Source organism: Pungitius pungitius, chromosome 15 (assembly GCF_949316345.1).
Source record: "Pungitius pungitius chromosome 15, fPunPun2.1, whole genome shotgun sequence".
Lineage (NCBI taxonomy): Eukaryota > Metazoa > Chordata > Actinopteri > Perciformes > Gasterosteidae > Pungitius > Pungitius pungitius.
Genome location: NC_084914.1, coordinates 2,143,317 through 2,163,415, shown reverse-complemented (window position 1 = coordinate 2,163,415; position 20,099 = coordinate 2,143,317). Strand labels below are relative to the sequence as shown.

The 20,099-nt window shown below is 44.4% G+C and overlaps 1 protein-coding gene across 1 annotated transcript; it reads left to right on the top strand.

The window, feature by feature from the left end:
• Positions 1-423: 423 nt before the first annotated feature.
• inhbab (inhibin subunit beta Ab) lies at positions 424-6,646 on the top strand. Its single transcript, XM_037459560.2, has 2 exons — positions 424-1,353; positions 3,912-6,646. Exons 1-2 carry the CDS (start codon positions 936-938, stop codon positions 4,724-4,726), a joined length of 1,233 nt encoding a protein of 410 aa, XP_037315457.2. The 5' UTR covers positions 424-935; the 3' UTR covers positions 4,727-6,646.
• The last annotated feature ends 13,453 nt before the right edge of the window (positions 6,647-20,099 follow it).

Sequence of the window (20,099 nt, the reverse complement as noted above, 5' to 3'; positions counted from 1 at the left end):
ACTGTAACACCTGTCTTCCACCAGGAGAGGGCATGCTGATGTCACACAGTGTGTGTGTGTGTGTGTGTGTGGGCATGCTGATGTCACACAGTTTGTGTGTGCGTGCGTCTGTGTGTGACAAGTCTGTTCTGAGCTGGCTCCATCTGCTGCGTGCAGGACCATGAACTAAAAACTCCTGTATTTTACACCAACTGAGTTTTTCCTCCACACGTGAGGTGATGATGATTCTAAGCTGACTCACCAGTGCCTGTGTGTGTGTGTGTGTGTGTGTGTGTGTGTGGTATGAATGAATCAGGGACACTCTCGTCCTACTCTTCTCTCCCTCGTCCTTCTCTTCTCTCCTTCCTCCTCCTCCTCCTCCTCCTCCTCCTCCTTTTCTGTCGTGACGTTGGTTCAGGAGGAAACACCACAAAGAGTCCTGAGATATTCTGAGAGACTTTACTCACCCTTTGTGTGAATCACAGGGAATACCTCTGCGGATGGGGGGAGGGATTAAACAGAGAGAGGTATAATTACAGTACCAGAGCAGAGAGGCAGAGCAGAGTGACCCTGCACACAGTGCTCATTCGGTTCAGACCGCCAAACTCTCAGGACCAGAACCGTCGACAAGCCTTGGGACCAGGTCTGCGGTGCCTCAGAGATACAAAGCCCGGCCCGAGGGGGGATCAGAACACCAGTCTCCTGCTCCCCTGTGCGCTCTGCTGACCATCGGGGGACGGTGAGGATTTCCAACTTCTTAGGTGTTTTCCGTTGCGTCTCCTGACTCCTCTCGAACATCGGGTGGATTCTACTGGACTCTCCTCGGTCTTGGTCCGAGGTCTTGAACTGTTCACCAGCTGCTTCCTGTCTCGGAGCTCAGACCCGCTGTCTCTCACTCAGAGACTCCTCAAAACAGTGCCCGATATTGTCTTCTGCTGTGAAACTTTCGGAGCGCCATGTCCTCCCAGTTTTCGGTGCTCCTCCTGATGGCGGTCGGCGTTCTTGCCGACGCCTCTCCGACCGCCTCTCCCGCTCCCGGGGTTGACGCGGCGTCCCGACCTCAGGAGGTTGCGCCATCTCCAGACTGTCCGTCCTGCTCTCTGCTCCAGATGAGGACGAACTCGTCCTCGCCGGGAGGCCAGAGCGACATGGTGGAGGCCGTGAAGCGCCACGTTCTCAACATGCTGCACCTGAGCGCCCGGCCCAACCTGACGCAGCCCGTCCCTCGTGCGGCCCTGCTCAACGCCATCAAGAAGCTTCACGTCGGCCGCGTGGCCAAAGACGGAAGCGTGGAGATCCAGGAAACGGGGAGGGGTCCCTGGGCCCAGACACATCCCGAACCTCCATCTGAAATCATCACCTTTGCAGAGCCAGGTGAGTCCATCACCGACCTGTCAGGTTTACTCTTGACGGGTCAATTCCGTATTCGGTATCGTAAGCAAACTGTGTATGTGCCACTTAAAGTAGCGGGCCAGAGAGGTAAACTCCAAATGGAACAGAATTACACTTAAAATATAGCATAGATTAAAGTTCTTTTGTTCTGGTTTTACAGAGTGACAGATATAACATTGTTTTCAATGCGTTCCTCGGGCTGGTGAGTTTTTCTGGTCCACGCACTTCCTTTTTTTTTTTTGGAAGGAAACGCTTAAAGCTGAAAACGACTAAAGTCAGACCGGAAACCCGCGTTGTTGGTGTCATTTTGAATGAGTTGACTCTTTAGGTTGAGCAACACGAGTTAAACCAACTCAATGATCTGAACACATAGCAGCATTAGGCAGGTTAGTTAGATTTAGATTTTAATCTCAGAGTGATCTGGCCCCGGCAGGCTGCACGTCTGACACCAGAGGTTACCTGTGGGTAACGTGCACTCTGGCTGTGTCAACAAAGCTAGGAAGGGCTGGCGTTACAACACACCTCCTCTGCACAGGTCCACAATATCGCTCCACTTTGTCGTTTAATGCACAGTTTGATTGTGCTGGAATCTCACATATTGCACTTAAAAGCTCACTTTAATGTGTTTACTTAATAAAGCCTCTAGTGATTCACAATACTCAATTACTACTTAATGCAAATTCAATAATTGTCTGCAACATGAATGCATTGTAGTGTATTGTAGAGAGCTTTAATGATACTATAGCACTCAGTCAAACAAGAATTATAATGAACATAAGCCTCACGATCCACACGATCCATCTCTAGATTTCTATTTCAAATGACCAATCGGCTGTTTAATCTATGCAAGCTCCTCCCAAATTTCACAAGTAAGCGTTGGATTGGTTGATCAGCAACAAATCTGTAAAGAGCAAGACAGAAAACATCATCTACATACAGCCTTAATAGATCTACTAATAAATAAGGTCTCTCCTGAGCCAATGAGGACAGCAGATGATTACCGCAATTAAGGTTTTTCACTACAAAAAGGTTTATTCCATAAATGTCTGAACTGTCTGTGTGTGTGTGTGTGTGTGTGTGTCTGTGTGTGTGTGTGTGTGTGTGTGTCTATCTGTGTGCTGTGTTATTGGCTCATTCACTAATCCAAGAGTTCAAGGTTTGCATGCTGATGTTCAGTCAGAACAGAGCCCGCTTCTATTGATCCACTCGGAGTGAAGTCTGCTCCACGCAGCACGCACTGAACCAGGAGGTGGCTGATGAAATAATGATCAAGCTCCAATTATCTCTTGGTCAGTTCTTTTATTCATTCATGATTGAAGTCCTCCACGTTGTGTCTTGTACCACATCGGTGCTGAGTGACCGGACGGAGGAGTTAAACAATCAAGGGATTGATTTAGTTGAATGAATTCTTCAGACTGCAATGGATGTCATGTGTACATAAACAATGTAAAAGATGTACAATACATTCAATTCCTCTAACAGAAATTATACAAGTAATGAGAGTAGCAGAACAAGTGTACGGCAGGACCACTGCAGGGACAACCACCATCAGGTAGAACCACCATCAGGTAGAACCACCATCAGGTAGAACCACCATCCACTGAGGCATCTGTGGGGAGGGAGAGCAGAAAGGTGTTGGTTTTTGATGACAGTAACATGAATCATGTTTAAAGTAATGACGATGGCAGCAGCAGGTGTCATCAGAGCCGTGAGCCAGGAGTCAGAACCGGGGTCCACACGGAACTACGATCCACAGAGACCTGCTGGGCGAGAAAGCACCAAAGACTCCTGGAAAGAAGCTGAATTAGTGATGTACATTAATAAAACGTGGATTATTGTAGGAGAGAGTGAGAGAGTGAGGGAGGGGCTCGGTGTGTCCTAAGAAGCCCCCCCCCCCCCCGTGACTAACTCATCTCTTATCTTATCTTGGAAGATGTTGGTAAATGTGAAGTGGCTCGTGGGCGGCTGGTTGGTCTCACTGCTTGTTTGCTTACATAAATGTACAGAATAGCTTTGTGCTATAAATAGTTTTCTCTTTGAGAGGAATCTTTAATTAAAAATGTCCCTCAAAGGCCGCCTGAAATTAGAGGACAGTAACGAGGGATGGGGCTGGGGGGGCATACCAAGTGGTCTTAGGCCGTAAATAATCTCTTCATTCAGATAAATCTAGGCCTCAGTAATTATTTTTCAGCAGGAAACAAAGAATATGTGTGTGTGTGAGTGTGTGTGTGTGTGTGTGTGTGTGTGTGTGTGTGTGTGTGTGTGTGTGTTTGGCCTCTTCTTTTTTTAGTGTCTCTGCTCATGTTGAGTATATTTAGAGGTGGCTCCATTCATGCATTTATTGTCAATGGCATTGTTTATTCATTGAAATGACAGGAAGACAGAAACGGACGGGGGCGCTGGGTGGGAGGGGGGGGGGGGCGAAAGGGGTACAGGGTCACACTTTCTTTATGTGGCCAAACATTCACTTAAGACCGAAAACAGCTGATTTAGAGGATTTATGTTAACAGCATTCATGAGAATTTGCCCTCTCTTGGCAGGAGACCTGGCGAACACGGTGACCTTTGACATCTCGAAGGAGGGCAGCGGCTCGTCGGTGGTGGAACAGGCGAACGTCTGGATCTTCCTCAGGGTGTCCGCTGCGAGCCGAGGAAAAGGCAAAGTGACGCTTCGGCTGCTGCAGCTTCCTGAGGCTGAGGAGGAGGAGGAGGAGGAGTGCGTTGCGGAGAAGACGGTGGACGCCCGTCGCAGCGGCTGGCACACGCTCGCCGCCTCGCGCACCGTCCAGTCGCTGCTGGGAGGCGGCAGGAGCTCGCTCGGCCTGCGGGTCTCCTGCCCGCTGTGCGCCGAGGCCGGGGCCTCCCCCGCCCTGGCGCCGGCCGCGGGCGAGCACGCCGGCGGGAGGCGCCAGTCCCACCGGCCGTTCCTCGCGGTGGTCCTGAGGGAGGAGGAGGAGGAGGAGGAGGAGGAAGGGGAGGCGGCGGGTCAGCGGCGGGTCAAACGAGGCCTGGAGTGCGACGGGAAGATCCGCGTCTGCTGCAAGCGGCAGTTTTACGTGAACTTCAAAGACATCGGCTGGAGCGACTGGATTATCGCGCCGTCCGGTTACCACGCCAACTACTGCGAGGGGGAGTGTCCGAGCCACGTGGCGAGCTTCGGCGGCTCGGCCCTGTCCTTCCATTCGACGGTCATCAACCACTATCGCATGAGGGGCTACGGCCCGTTCCAGAACACGAAGTCGTGCTGCGTGCCGACGAGGCTGCGGGCCATGTCGATGCTTTACTACAACGAGGAGCAGAAGATCATCAAGAAGGACATCCAGGACATGATCGTGGACGAGTGCAGTTGCTCATAAGCACGTAAAAAAAAAAAAAAAAAAAAAAAAAAACAGTTCCTGCTTCCTGCATTGGTCCAGCGCTTTCCCAGTAAAGACGGAGTATTTATGATTAGTGACGAGCCATTGTATTACCTGTGGGGAGAGACTCTTTTCCACATTGGAACGACATGATAAAAAAATGTGCAACAGCTCCTGCAACGTCTACATGTCTGTAGATCTGTCTAATGTTTTCTATCCACGCGGTGCAACGGCGTGTGACGCTGTTGAAATGTGTCAAACCGGCACATGGAGCCGAAACATCGTGAACATCATGAACATAATATTGTTGTTAAATAAGTTGACGGTTGGTAGTTCCACACATGGGACATATCAAGACTCAGAAGGAAGCCAAAGACACAGTCGGGGAAGGTTTGAAGGTGTCCGTTACTAAGCGATGAGAACATTACCTTGATGATGTGGACGTTAACGAGCTTTGAATGAATTAACTGCACCATGTGTCAGTTGACAAGCTCTGAGTAAATTAACAAAAAAAAAAAGTGAGTTAACGAGCCCTGATTGAATTTACTGGACCATGAGTCAGTTACCAACACTGATTAAGTCCACTAAACAATGTGTCGGTTGAGGAGTTGTGAATGAATGAACTGCACGATGTGTGAGCTGTGAATAAATGAACTCATCTGTAAGTCGACGATCCGTCGCTACACAGCAAAGTTCTTAGAGTTAATTTTCTGGTGTTGGGCAAAAGGGTCCATTTGACTCTTACAGAGTCAAGTGTACGAAGGAGTTTGAGTCATCATCCAGGTGTCAAGGTCAGGTTCATTTGCGACACTTAGTAGAGTTAAATGAACTCTTTGTAATGTAACTGTACAGCATCACATTAAAAAATGTAAAAAATGCAACATAAGTTGCTTTTGATAAAAGCTTCAGCTAAATGACGTTGTATTTAACAATGAGCAGTTTTTATTTTGACACTTATTCCGAGTTAAATTGTTGAGTGTTGATTTAACACTGACAAGATTGGGACAATAGAAACACCAGCTTATAGTTAAAATAGACTCTCAGAGTCAATTTAACTCACTACCCACACTTGAGTATTGTTAAATTTCAACTTAATGAGAGTTAAAATGAACTCTCTGTTAAAATGACAACACTTTAAAAAGTGTTACGTTGACACTGTGGAGTGTGGACCCCATGGGACACTTTAAAAGTGTTCAAATGAACTCCAAATAGTGTTCATTTGAGTCTGTACATTTTGCTGTGTAATTAACAAAAACATGTATTTATTGTAGAACTGTGAGTAAATCAACTAATGTGTCAGTTAACGAGCTTTGAGTAAATTAACAAACCAATGTGTTGAGATTACATCCACAGGTTTCATTTAGCTGAGGCTTTAATCCAAAGCAACTTGCATTAAGTGCCTTCAACCAAGAACCACCCAAGAAATTATACTTTCCGAGAAAGGAAGTACAATTTCTTCAAGAACGCCAAACCACAGAGTGTGCCACGCGCCATTGTTCGCCGCTGCTGTCCTGATGTCATTGGAGAGCTCATTCCACCATTTTGAAGCCCAGGCAGAAAACGGGCCGGCACGCCGTCGAGTTGTCTTTGGCTCCCTGCGAGGCAGCAGCAAGCAGACTGATGCAGAGTGGGGGGAGCGGGTTAGGGACCTACGGTTAGACCGGGTCCTGGATGTTGATGTGGACTGGATCTGTCAAGCACCAGAGTGCCAGTGACGGTAGAATGGGCGAATTTAGGCTAAAGACCAGTGGAGCTGCAGAGTCTGGGTGGAAGGTACAACAGCACATGGCAAGAAATGATCAGCCTGAGAAGAGACGCGTTCCTCTGATGTTGGGCGGCGTGTATTAACGGACGCTCTGAAGCTCATTAGCATCAATTGTTTGGTGACCTGAAAACCCTCTGCTAATGTCTTCATCAGTCTTTATGATTAAAAAAACATGATTCAGTTTATTTGCATTTCGTGCCTTTTTTTTTTGCCCCATCAATAAACAATGACGTCGAACCTCAACACTGTCTCTTAATTTTTTGAATTTACGAAAATGTATTTACCCTATAGCCCGTTCAGGTGTCTCTGGATACCAGTGCCGGTAGATCGTCTGGCGTCGAGAAAAAAAAATACCACGTCGCGCATGCTCGGTCGACCTTGGGAGCTAACGGAAGAATAATGCTAATTAGCGTTTTTTGCTAACTAATAGATGCATCTAATTTCATTCACAAGCAACCCAGGTTTACTCCAATCAGTGCAAGACATCAAGTGAGGTAACCAAGAATGTCTGGAATGGTTGTGATGGTTCCCTCCTTCTGACAGACGAGAGGATGGGTTTATTAGGGCCTGAGCCGACTGCAAGTCGGGCGAAAGCCCTATTGAAATTGCAAGAATTATTATTAGGGCCTGAGCCGACTGAAAGTCGGGCGAAAGCCCTATTGAAATTGCAAGAATTCATTAGGGCCTGAGCCGACTGAAAGTCGGGCGAAAGCCCTATTGAAATTGCAAGAATTATTAGGGCCTGAGCCGACTGCAAGTCGGGCGAAAGCCCTATTGAAATTGCAAGAATTCATTATTATTATTTCGCCACTTCGAACGCACTTTCGGGGACTTCATCATGTTCAAAAACTCTTGAATTTTTGCACGCGCATCAGAAGTGCGCAAAATTGACGTATGATTCGGGTCCCGCAATTAGAGGTGAGAAAAAAGAACTCTCTAGCGCCCCCCAAAGTGGCCGCAATGTTAATTTTTTTTTTTACTTTTACCGATCGACTTGGAACCTTTTCACACAGGTTCTCTTGGATGTGCTGTACACAAAAAAAATTATGGTATGCAAATGCGCCTACCGTTTTATGGCCGCCATTTTGAATTTTGTGAAAAACACGTTTTTGCGAACTCCTCCCAGACGCTTGGTCCGATTCTTACGAAATCTTCGGCAAAATGATCGTTGGCTCGATGCGATCAAAAGTTATTGAAAGAATGTTGATATCTCATTTTTCAATAAAGTTATGGACCAATGAAGTTTGTAGGTTTGTGTCCTGAAAGTTCAAAGGCCTATAACTTTTTTTTTTTCTAACCGTCATTTTCACCAAATTTTGAGGACATGTTCACAATGAGTCCTAGAACATCCCCACATTTTCCCAGAATATTTGAACATTAGGGGGCGCTGTGGTGATTCTGTGTATTTTTTGCCATTTCCTTCAATTTTTGCATTTACAAACGAACGAACTCCTCCGAGAGTTTAAATCCGATCCATTTCAAAATTTGGCAACTGGTTCCTGACACCCTTGGGGTCAAAAGTTATTAAAATCAAGAGTTTTCATAAAACTACCTGGGCGTGAGCTTGCGTGCAGTTTGGACAATTTTGGAAGATTTTTTTCCAAAATGTAAAATGGTATAACTCCAAGGAACATTGATATTTCTGGCTATAAATGTATATTCATGATGCTTGTGTAGGCCTTTAAGTAATGCCATGCAGTGATTTTCGAAAAAGTATAGCGCCACCTATTGGCTTAGGTCAATGCAAAGTTTGTACATTTACATGTCCATTTCCCAGCCCTTTAATCTGATCAACTTCAAATCTGGGAATATAAGACGTAAGACTGTGACGATGGCTCACAGTGAGAATTGGGAGTTTTGGACCAACTTTGTGGCTGTGACGTCGCCATATTCGCATGAAAGTTCAAGCACATCTTCTGAGCCTTGGCACACTCCAAAACTCTTGAAAACCTCTGTGAGTATCCTACGTGATGACCTTTACAGACCTGATGTGCAGTTTTGGATCAAAAGTGAAAAATTGCCTCCATTGCGCCCCCTGGAAGATTTTGACGAAGCCCCGCCCGCATCCTGTTTGACCGACAAGTCCGCTGATTTTTTACCAAATGTATTAAAGGGAGACTTAAAAAAGTCTCTGAGGAATTTTCTCTAAAACAAACAGGAAGGCAGTTATAATTTTTTTAGTGTGAATATTTCCTGTATTTTTGGCGGAGAGTGACCGATCCTATTTCAGTGAGTTTTCGAATTCTCAAACCCATCAGAAGGTTTAGCTCTCCTGGTAAGAAACCGCCCCCCCGATCCTATGGTCGTGAGATCGTGTCCCGGCGAAATCAATTTTTTTTTTTTCCTCCTCTTTTTAAACGCGTGTCTTCTGATCTAACGAACAAAATGATTCAGTTTACTCTCCTTGCTGAGGTTATGGACTTTGTACACTTAAGAGCAGGTATGTCAAACTCGTTTCAGTTTAAGGCCAGAAACTGCTCCGTGGCCGCGCATACAGCTGACAGAAGAAGGTAAGGCTGATGCAGGACAGCTGGCTCACGGCGCAGCCGTTTGGCAGCGTGTCGCGGGTTTGACATATCTAACCTAGACAAATAACACGGACAGTTCAATATATTTACATCTGGATTTAAATACACGTATTCTGCAACATACGGGTGGAGATGCAAACACGTTTGGTGATGTAAATAGATGTTACGGGGAAATTTTAAGTTAAAGAACTTCATCACCCAGAATTCCCTATTCTTGGTTGACGGACATGCGCAGACTACGTGCGCACAGCCGCGCACGTAGTCTGCGCATGTTCCGGTTTTGTGTTGAACAGGCAAAGTATCACCGCTCCGTATTTTAAACTGCTAACTACACACCTATACTTCAGGAACTATTACTACTATGTGGATGTAAGCAAAGTGTTCTCATTCCCTCTTGGATGTGTGCAGCCAGTGAGGTACGTTTTGTTTAAGGGCTTGTTATATCTGCTCGACGGCACGGACAGCTAACTGGGATAGCGAGTGGAGCTAGCGGCTGCCGGATGGAGCAGCCAGTCAGCCAGCTTGCTAACTACACACCGGTGCTTACGTCCACATGTACTCAACGAAGTGGAAACGCCTTTGACGGTGAGTGATTACGTTTTCCTTGTGCGTTCTCCAGTCTCACCCAGCATACGTCTTTTAGCTAAGCTAACTACGGTAGCTTTACAGCGTCAAAAGACACCTCTTCACGCTATTAACGCCACTTTGTTTACGTTTCCGTGTGCCCTAAATAACTTGGCCCGATTGAATCACTTTATTTACACACTGAGTAGAACCGTGCTCGCAGCAGCTAACTAACTACTTTGTTGTTTAAAAGCGTCAGCTAAATGACACGTAATGTAATGTGCGTCTTCAATGCTTTTCAATATGTTATATATTTATTGCCTTCACAATGAGCATGAATCTAACATTAAATGATATGATTAATATGCCCCTTATAGCGGCTTTTACACAATAAACAATATCCAAAAAGCCGCAGCAGGCTAAGACATGAGGGGATCATACTAATGACGCGTCCGTTTCACCGAGAAGTAACATACGCAAATCGCTTACTTTACCAGATGCATTTTATTGGTCAAGTGAGTATCAAAGCACATGAAACTCCATTGAAGTGACGATGACATTGACGATGGTGATAACAATGACGGTGACGATTACAATGACGCTGACGGTCAAAAGAGAGTTTTTCCCCATGCTCACCCTGCAGCCATGCTCCAAACCACCACACCCCACAGGTGAACAGACACACACTAATATACACACACACACACACACCACACCCCCTTACGGTGTCGTGGATACAAATGACGTCACACCACACGCACACATACAAACAATGTAGAAGGAAAGAATAATACAAAAGAATAATCAAAACGATGTATGGCTCCTACACCCCTCATTCCAAAGAAATAATATACACACGTCAAGCTCATTATGGAGTTGAAACAACAAATTACTAAACTGTAAACAGTTAATATAAGAGAAAAAAATATTGTAATCAAGATAAATGTTTTCAAAACGTGTGATTAACTAGTTAATTGTCTATAATCTGTTGACAGCCCTAATCGTATTCTGATAATACACCAAATACTACTGTAACTCTCTGCTGGCAGGTCTCCCTGCTGCCGCCATTCGACCACTGCAGCTCATCCAGAATGCAGCAGCTCGACTGGTCTTCAACCTTCTGAAATACTCCCACACCACACCGCTTCTCCCTTTACTTCATTGGTTACCAGTGGCTGCCCGCATCCAGTTCAAAGCATTGGTACTGACGGACCACGCTGTGAATGGATCGGGACCAGTCTACATCCGGGACATGGTGAAACCCTGCATCCCAACCCACGCACTCCGATCTGCATCTGGCAAGCTGCTTGTTCCTCCCTCACTGAGAGAAAAGCACTCGACGAGATGGCGACTCTTTGCTGTCCTGCTCCCAGATGGTGGAATGAGCTCTCTGATGACATCAGGACCGCAGAGAGCCTCTCCATCTTCCGTCGAAAACTCAAGACACACCTTTTTAGACTCTACCTTGACCAAAACACTAGCAAACCGTAGCACTAACAAATGGTAGCACTTAAATTGTACTTATAATGCCACTTATCTTTAACATGTTTTGGGCGGTGATTTATTCAGTCATGTTTAGTCATATTTTGTTTTTTTTACTTGTCAATATGGTTTGGTACATGCCGAGTTAATCAATACACATTCTAAAGTGCAACGTCCATATGTGAATAAGAGTTGTATACGTTTATCATAGTCAATATGGTATGGAAATATCCCTTATGTAGTTGGTCAATAGGAACTATAGTAGGCAGAAATAACAGCTAAGGTAATTACAGGTGGATATTTCTGGGAATTAACCTTGATTGAGACTGCATCTATGATATCTAAGATATACAGGACAAGAAAAATGCACTGGATGTGTATATGTGTTGAATCAATTATACAGACGCAAACTGGAGAACGAGACAAGTGTTGCTGTGATACTTATTGTGGTCATCGTGCCCGAGACCCGTAACAATTACTCCGCAGGTCTTTTGCAGCGGGGCAACAGCCCGGCGTCGGTGGATTCCGTTCGCGAGGCCGCAGATTCAGGTTTGAATGGCAGCCCCGAGAGTGATTTGTTTAGTCTCTTTAGTCTTTTTTGACCCGCGAGCCCGGCCGACCGCCGCCCCACCCCGACGTGCGAGAATAGGCGAAGGCCCGTTCATCGCTGCTTGCAGCTTTAATTATTAGGGCCTGAGCCGACTGCAAGTCGGGCGAAAGCCCTATTGAAATTGCAAGAATTTTTCTTTTTCTTATTATTTCGCCACTTCGAACGCACTTTTGGGGACTTTATCATGTTCAAAAACTCTTGAATTTTTGCACGCGCATCAGAAGTGCGCAAAATTGACGTATGATTCGGGTCCCGCAATTAGAGGAGAGAAAAAAGAACTCTCTAGCGCCCCCCAAAGTGGCCGCAATGTTAATTTTTTTTTTTACTTTTACCGATCGACTTGGAACCTTTTCACACAGGTTCTCTTGGATGTGCTGTACACAAAAAAAATTATGGTATGCAAATGCGCCTACCGTTTTATGGCCGCCATTTTGAATTTTGTGAAAAACACGTTTTTGCGAACTCCTCCCAGACGCTTGGTCCGATTCTTACGGAATCTTCGGCAAAATGATCGTTGGCTCGATGCGATCAAAAGTTATTGAAAGAATGTTGATATCTCATTTTTCAATAAAGTTATGGACCAATGAAGTTTGTAGGTTTGTGTCCTGAAAGTTCAAAGGCCTATAACTTTTTTTTTTTCTAACCGTCATTTTCACCAAATTTTGAGGACATGTTCACAATGAGTCCTAGAACATCCCCAAATTTTCCCAGAATATTTGAACATTAGGGGGCGCTGTGGTGATTCTGTGTATTTTTGGCCATTTCCTTCAATTTTTGCATTTACAAACGAACGAACTCCTCCGAGAGTTTAAATCCGATCCATTTCAAAATCTGGCAACTGGTTCCTGACACCCTTGGGGTCAAAAGTTATTAAAATCAAGAGTTTTCATAAAACTACCTGGGCGTGAGCGTGCGTGCAGTTTGGACAATTTTCGAAGATTTTTTTCCAAAATGTAAAATGGTATAACTCCAAGGAACATTGATATTTCTGGCTATAAATGTATATTCATGATGCTTGTGTAGGCCTTTAAGTAATGCCATGCAGTGATTTTCGAAAAAGTATAGCGCCACCTATTGGCTTAGGTCAATGCAAAGTTTGTACATTTACATGTCCATTTCCTAGCCCTTTAATCTGATCAACTTCAAATCTGGGAATATAAGACGTAAGACTGTGACGATGGCTCACAGTGAGAATTGGGAGTTTTGGACCAACTTTGTTGCTGTGGCGACGACATATTCGCATGAAAGTTCAAGCACATCTTCTGCGCCTCGGCAGACTCCAAAACTCTTGAAAACCTCTGTGAGTATCCTACGTGATGACCTTTACAGACCTGATGTGCAGTTTTGGATCAAAATTGAAAAATTGCCTCCATTGCGCCCCCTGGAAGATTTTGACGAAGCCCCGCCCGCATCCTGTTTGACCGACAAGTCCGCTGATTTTTTACCAAATGTATTAAAGGGAGACTTAAAAAAGTCTCTGAGGAATTTTCTCTAAAACAAACAGGAAGGCAGTTATAATTTTTTTAGTGTGAATATTTCCTGTATTTTTGGCGGAGAGTGACCAATCCTATTTCAGTGAGTTTTCGAATTCTCAAATCCATCTGAAAGAATAGCTCAGTGAGTAAGGTGTTGGCCCCCCGATGCTATGGTCGTGGGATCGACTCCCGACGAAATTATTTTTTTTTCCTCCTCTTTTTAAACGCGTGTCGTCTGATCTAACGAACAAAATGATTCAGTTTACGCTCCTTGCTGATGTGTTTGACTTAAACAACTACACTTAAGAGCAGGTTTGTGAAAATCGTTTCAGTTTAAGGACAGAAGCTGCTCCGTGGCACATGAACAGAATGAAACAGCAGACTGAGGCACTCAGCTGGCGGACCGGGCAGCTGGTTGCGAGTTACGACACATCTAACCTGGACAAATAACACGGACAGTTCAATATATTTACATCTGGATTTAAATAGACGTATTCTGCAACATACGTCATGGTGATGTTACTAGAGAAAATGGTGCGGCCCCTTTAAGAGCTACACGCACGGGCTACGGAGGGGGAGAGCGCATGAGGAAGTTGTGTTGTTGTTGTGATGACGGAGTGGATGTAGCGGCCGGAGAATTGTCTGTACTGTAACTTTGTTACTCAGTGTTAGATTAATAAATCCTCAAAGAAAGTAAAGCGGACTTTTATTCACCAACCCCGGGACGAAGGGAATTAACCCCAAAGTTTACTTAGCCGACAGTACTTTGGCCCTGGAGCAGACAGCAACGCCTCCCCCTGCAAACTCCGACTACGGTCAGAGACGGACCGGCAGGAAAGGTGAACACAAGGCTAACGAAGTTAATTGTCAACATTAATGTGCCTGTCATGGTATGAGGCCAGACGTGAGTTGTGTTCTACATTCAAGAGGGTTTTTATTTAGCACTGAACAATAACAACCAGCATACGTCTTTTAGCTAAGCTAACTACGGTAGCTTCACGGGGATAAAAGACCCCTCTTCACTCTATCAGCGCCACTTTGTTTACGTTTCCGTGTGCCCTAAATAACTTGGCCCGATTGAATCACTTTATTTACACACTTTGAGTAGAACCGTGCTCGCAGCAGCTAACTTAACTACTTTGTTGTTTAACTTCATTGTCTATAATCTCCCCGCAGCGTGCAGCCGGGCGCAGCTAAATGACACGTAATGTATTGTGCGTCTTCAATGCTTTTCAATATGTTATATATTTATTGCCTTCACAATGAGCATGAATCTAACATTAAATGATATGATTAATATGCCCCTCATTCCAATGAAATAATATACACACGTCAAGCTCATTATGGAGTTGAAACAACAAATTACTAAACTGTAAACAGTTAATATAAGAGAAAAAAATATTGTAATCAAGATAAATGTTTTCAAAACGTGTGATTAACTAGTTAATTGTCTATAATCTGTTGACAGCCATAATCGTATTCTGATAATACACGTTGGTGCTCAAATATTTTCAGATGGCCCGTGCAAAGTCATGCCACCAGTCTGAGGACATCACTGGGAATGGCACATGGGACACGTGGCTTTCAACTCCAGCGAGGTGGGAAAGCATTTCTTTATGTATATTTTGTTCTGTCTGCATAATTGTAAAAGACTTCTTCCCGCATTCGTACAACAGCATTCCATATCGTGTGACTGTCGATGGATGTAATAATTTGGCCTTCTTTTTTTCTTCCACCACACGGCACGGGTGGGCTTAACCGCGGGCAATCGTGGCAAAGACCCAAGTCGACTGGACCACAGCGGAAAATGATCCTTCCAGAGAAGAAGTTATTTACTTCTACAACGAATGGAAGAGTTACAACTTCCAGATGACAGCTCGCCGCTCATCCTTCTGGGCAACTTGAACATCCGACAGAACTTATGTGACCTACTGCGTTTATTTTCTCCTTTAGCTCTCATTTAAGTATTAAAATTCGCTGTATTTTTGCAAGAGAGGCACCAATCCTATTTGAGTGACGTTTCGATTGTGAAATTGTATTGGACCATATAGGTCATCTGCAGAGCGTTGGCCCCTGGCGCAGTAAACCAGGGTTTGATTCTTGGCATGCACAAGACTCCTCATGTGACTTAAAATGAATCCAGAATGCAATATTTGTTCAGTATGCAAGGGCAGTGATTTATTTAGTCATGTTTGGTCATGTTTTGGTTTTTTTACATGACAATATGGTTTGGTACATGCTGAGTTAATGAATATACATTCTAAAGTGCAATGTCCATATGTGAATAAGAGTTGTATACGTTTATCATAGTCAACATGGTGTGGAAATATCCCTTATGTAGTTGGTCAATGGGAACTATAGTAGGCCGTAATAACAGCTAAGGTAATTACAGGTGGATATTTCTGGGAATTAACCTTAAATGAGACTGCATTTATGATATCTAAGATATACAGGACAAGAAAAATGCACTGGATGTGTATATGTGTTGAATCAATTATACAGACGCAAACTGGAGAACGAGACAAGTGTTGCTGTGATACTTATTGTGGTCATCGTGCCCGAGACCCGTAACAATTACTCCGCAGGTCTTTTGCAGCGGGGCAACAGCCCGGCGTCGGTGGATTCCGTTCGCGAGGCCGCAGATTCAGGTTTGAATGGCAGCCCCGAGAGTGATTTGTTTAGTCTCTTTAGTCTTTTTTGACCCGCGAGCCCGGCCGACCGCCGCCCCACCCCGACGTGCGAGAATAGGCGAAGGCCCGTTCATCGCTGCTTGCAGCTTTAATTATTATTATTTCGCCACTTCGAACGCACTTTTGGGGACTTCATCATGTTCAAAAACTCTTGAATTTTTGCACGCGCATCAGAAGTGCGCAAAATTGATGTATGATTGGGGTCCCGCAATTAGAGGAGAAAAAAAAGAACTCTCTAGCGCCCCCCAAAGTGGCCGCAATGTTAATTGATTTTTTTACTTTTACCGATCGACCTGGAACCTTTTCACACAGGTGCTCTTGGATGTGCTGTACACAAAAAAAATTATGGTATGCAAATGCGCCTACCGTTTTATGGCCGCCATTTTGAATTTTGTGAAAAACACGTTTTTGCGAACTCCTCCCAGACGCTTGATCCGATTCTTACGAAATCTTCGGCAAAATGATCGTTGGCTCGATGCGATCAAAAGTTATTGAAAGAATGTTGATATCTCATTTTTCAATAAAGTTATGGACCAATGAAGTTTGTAGGTTTGTGTCCTGAAAGTTCAAAGTCCTATAACTTTTTTTTTTCCAACCCCCATTTTCACCAAATTTTGAGGACATGTTCACAATGAGTCCTAGAACATCCCCAAATTTTCCCAGAATATTTGAACATTAGGGGGCGCTGTAGTGATTCTGTGTATTTTTGGCCATTTCCTTCAATTTTTGCATTTACAAACGAACGAACTCCTCCGAGAGTTTAAATCCGATCCATTTAAAAATCTGGCAACTGGTTCCTGACACCCTTGGGGTCAAAAGTTATTAAAATCAAGAGTTTTCATAAAACTACCTGGGCGTGAGCTTGCGTGCAGTTTGGACAATTTTGGAAGATTTTTTTCCAAAATGTAAAATGGTATAACTCCAAGGAACATTGATATTTCTGGCTATAAATGTATATTCATGATGCTTGTGTAGGCCTTTAAGTAATGCCATGCAGTGATTTTCGAAAAAGTATAGCGCCACCTATTGGCTTAGGTCAATGCAAAGTTTCTACATTTACATGTCCATTTCCTAGCCCTTTAATCCCATCAACTTCAAATCTGGGAATATAAGACGTAAGACTGTGACGATGGCTCACAGTGAGAATTGGGAGTTTTGGACCAACTTTGTGGCTGTGACGTCGCCATATTCGCATGAAAGTTCAAGCACATCTTCTGAGCCTCGGCACACTCCAAAACTCTTGAAAACCTCTGTGAGTATCCTACGTGATGACCTTTACAGACCTGATGTGCAGTTTTGGATCAAAAGTGAAAAATTGCCTCCATTGCGCCCCCTGGAAGATTTTGACGACGCCCCGCCCGCACCCTGTTTGACTGACAAGTCCGCTGATTTTTTACCAAATGTATTAAAGGGAGACTTAAAAAAGTCTCTGAGGAATTTTCTCTAAAACAAACAGGAAGGCAGTTATAATTTTTATAGTGTGAATATTACCTGTATTTTTGGCGGAGAGTGACCAATCCTATTTCAATGACTTTTCGAATTCTAAAATCCATCTGGAAGAATAGCTCAGTGAGTAAGGTGTTGGCCCCCCGACGCTATGGTCGTGGGATCGACTCCCGGCGAAATTATTTTTTTTTCTTCTTTTTTTAAACGTGTGTCCGGCTGATCTAACGGACAAAATGATTCAGTTTACTCTCCTTGCTGAGGTTATGGACTTTGTACACTTAAGAGCAGGTATGTCAAACTCGTTTCAGTTTAAGGCCAGAAACTGCTCCGTGGCCGCGCATACAGCTGACAGAAGAAGGTAAGGCTGATGCAGGACAGCTGGCTCACGGCGCAGCCGTTTGGCAGCGTGTCGCGGGTTTGACATATCTAACCTAGACAAATAACACGGACAGTTCAATATATTTACATCTGGATTTAAATACACGTATTCTGCAACATACGGGTGGAGATGCAAACACGTTTGGTGATGTAAATAGATGTTACGGGGAAATTTTAAGTTAAAGAACTTCATCACCCAGAATTCCCTATTCTTGGTTGACGGACATGCGCAGACTACGTGCGCACAGCCGCGCACGTAGTCTGCGCATGTTCCGGTTTTGTGTTGAACAGGCAAAGTATCACCGCTCCGTATTTTAAACTGCTAACTACACACCTATACTTCAGGAACTATTACTACTATGTGGATGTAAGCAAAGTGTTCTCATTCCCTCTTGGATGTGTGCAGCCAGTGAGGTACGTTTTGTTTAAGGGCTTGTTATATCTGCTCGACGGCACGGACAGCTAACTGGGATAGCGAGTGGAGCTAGCGGCTGCCGGATGGAGCAGCCAGTCAGCCAGCTTGCTAACTACACACCGGTGCTTACGTCCACATGTACTCAACGAAGTGGAAACGCCTTTGACGGTGAGTGATTACGTTTTCCTTGTGCGTTCTCCAGTCTCACCCAGCATACGTCTTTTAGCTAAGCTAACTACGGTAGCTTTACAGCGTCAAAAGACACCTCTTCACGCTATTAACGCCACTTTGTTTACGTTTCCGTGTGCCCTAAATAACTTGGCCCGATTGAATCACTTTATTTACACACTGAGTAGAACCGTGCTCGCAGCAGCTAACTAACTACTTTGTTGTTTAAAAGCGTCAGCTAAATGACACGTAATGTAATGTGCGTCTTCAATGCTTTTCAATATGTTATATATTCATTTCCTTCACAATGAGCATGAATCTAACATTAAATGATATGATTCATATGCCCCTCATTCCAATGAAATAATATACACACGTCAAGCTCATTATGGAGTTGAAACAACAAATTACTAAACTGTAAACAGTTAATATAAGAGAAAAAAATATTGTAATCAAGATAAATGTTTTTCAAAATGTGTGATTAACTAGTTAATTGTCTATAATCTGTTGACAGCCCTAATCGTATTCTGATAATACACCAAATACTACTGTAACTCTCTGCTGGCAGGTCTCCCTGCTGCCGCCATTCGACCACTGCAGCTCATCCAGAATGCAGCAGCTCGACTGGTCTTCAACCTTCCAAAATACTCCCACACCACTTCTCCGCTCTCTTCTTTGGATACGAGTGGCTGCCCGCATGCAGTTCAAAGCATTGGTACTGACGGACCACGCTGTGAATGGATCGGGAGCAGTCTACATCCGGGACATGGTGAAACCCTGCATCCCAACCCACGCACTCCGATCTGCATCTGGCAAGCTGCTTGTTCCTCCCTCACTGAGAGAAAAGCACTCGACGAGATGGCGACTCTTTGCTGTCCTGCTCCCAGATGGTGGAATGAGCTCTCTGATGACATCAGGACCGCAGAGAGCCTCTACATCTTCCGTCGAAAACTCAAGACACACCTTTTTAGACTCTACCTTGACTAAAACACTAGCAAACCGTAGCACTAACAAATGGTAGCACTTAAATTGTACTTATAATGCCACTTATCTTTAACATGTTTTGGGCGGTGATTTATTCAGTCATGTTTAGTCATATTTTGTTTTTTTTACTTGTCAATATGGTTTGGTACATGCCGAGTTAATCAATACACATTCTAAAGTGCAACGTCCATATGTGAATAAGAGTTGTATACGTTTATCATAGTCAACATGGTGTGGAAATATCCCTTATGTAGTTGGTCAATAGGAACTATAGTAGGCAGAAATAACAGCTAAGGTAATTACAGGTGGATATTTCTGGGAATTAACCTTGATTGAGACTGCATCTATGATATCTAAGATATACAGGACAAGAAAAATGCACTGGATGTGTATATGTGTTGAATCAATTATACAGACGCAAACTGGAGAACGAGACAAGTGTTGCTGTGATACTTATTGTGGTCATCGTGCCCGAGACCCGTAACAATTACTCCGCAGGTCTTTTGCAGCGGGGCAACAGCCCGGCGTCGGTGGATTCCGTTCGCGAGGCCGCAGATTCAGGTTTGAATGGAAGCCCCGAGAGTGATTTGTTTAGTCTCTTTAGTCTTTTTTGACCCGCGAGCCCGGCCGACCGCCGCCCCACCCCGACGTGCGAGAATAGGCGAAGGCCCGTTCATCGCTGCTTGCAGCTTTAATTAGGGCCTGAGCCGACTGAAAGTCGGGCGAAAGCCCTATTGAAATTGCAAGAATTATTATTATTATTATTTCGCCACTTCGAACGCACTTTTGGGGACTTCATCATGTTCAAAAACTCTTGAATTTTTGCACGCGCATCAGAAGTGCGCAAAATTGATGTATGATTGGGGTC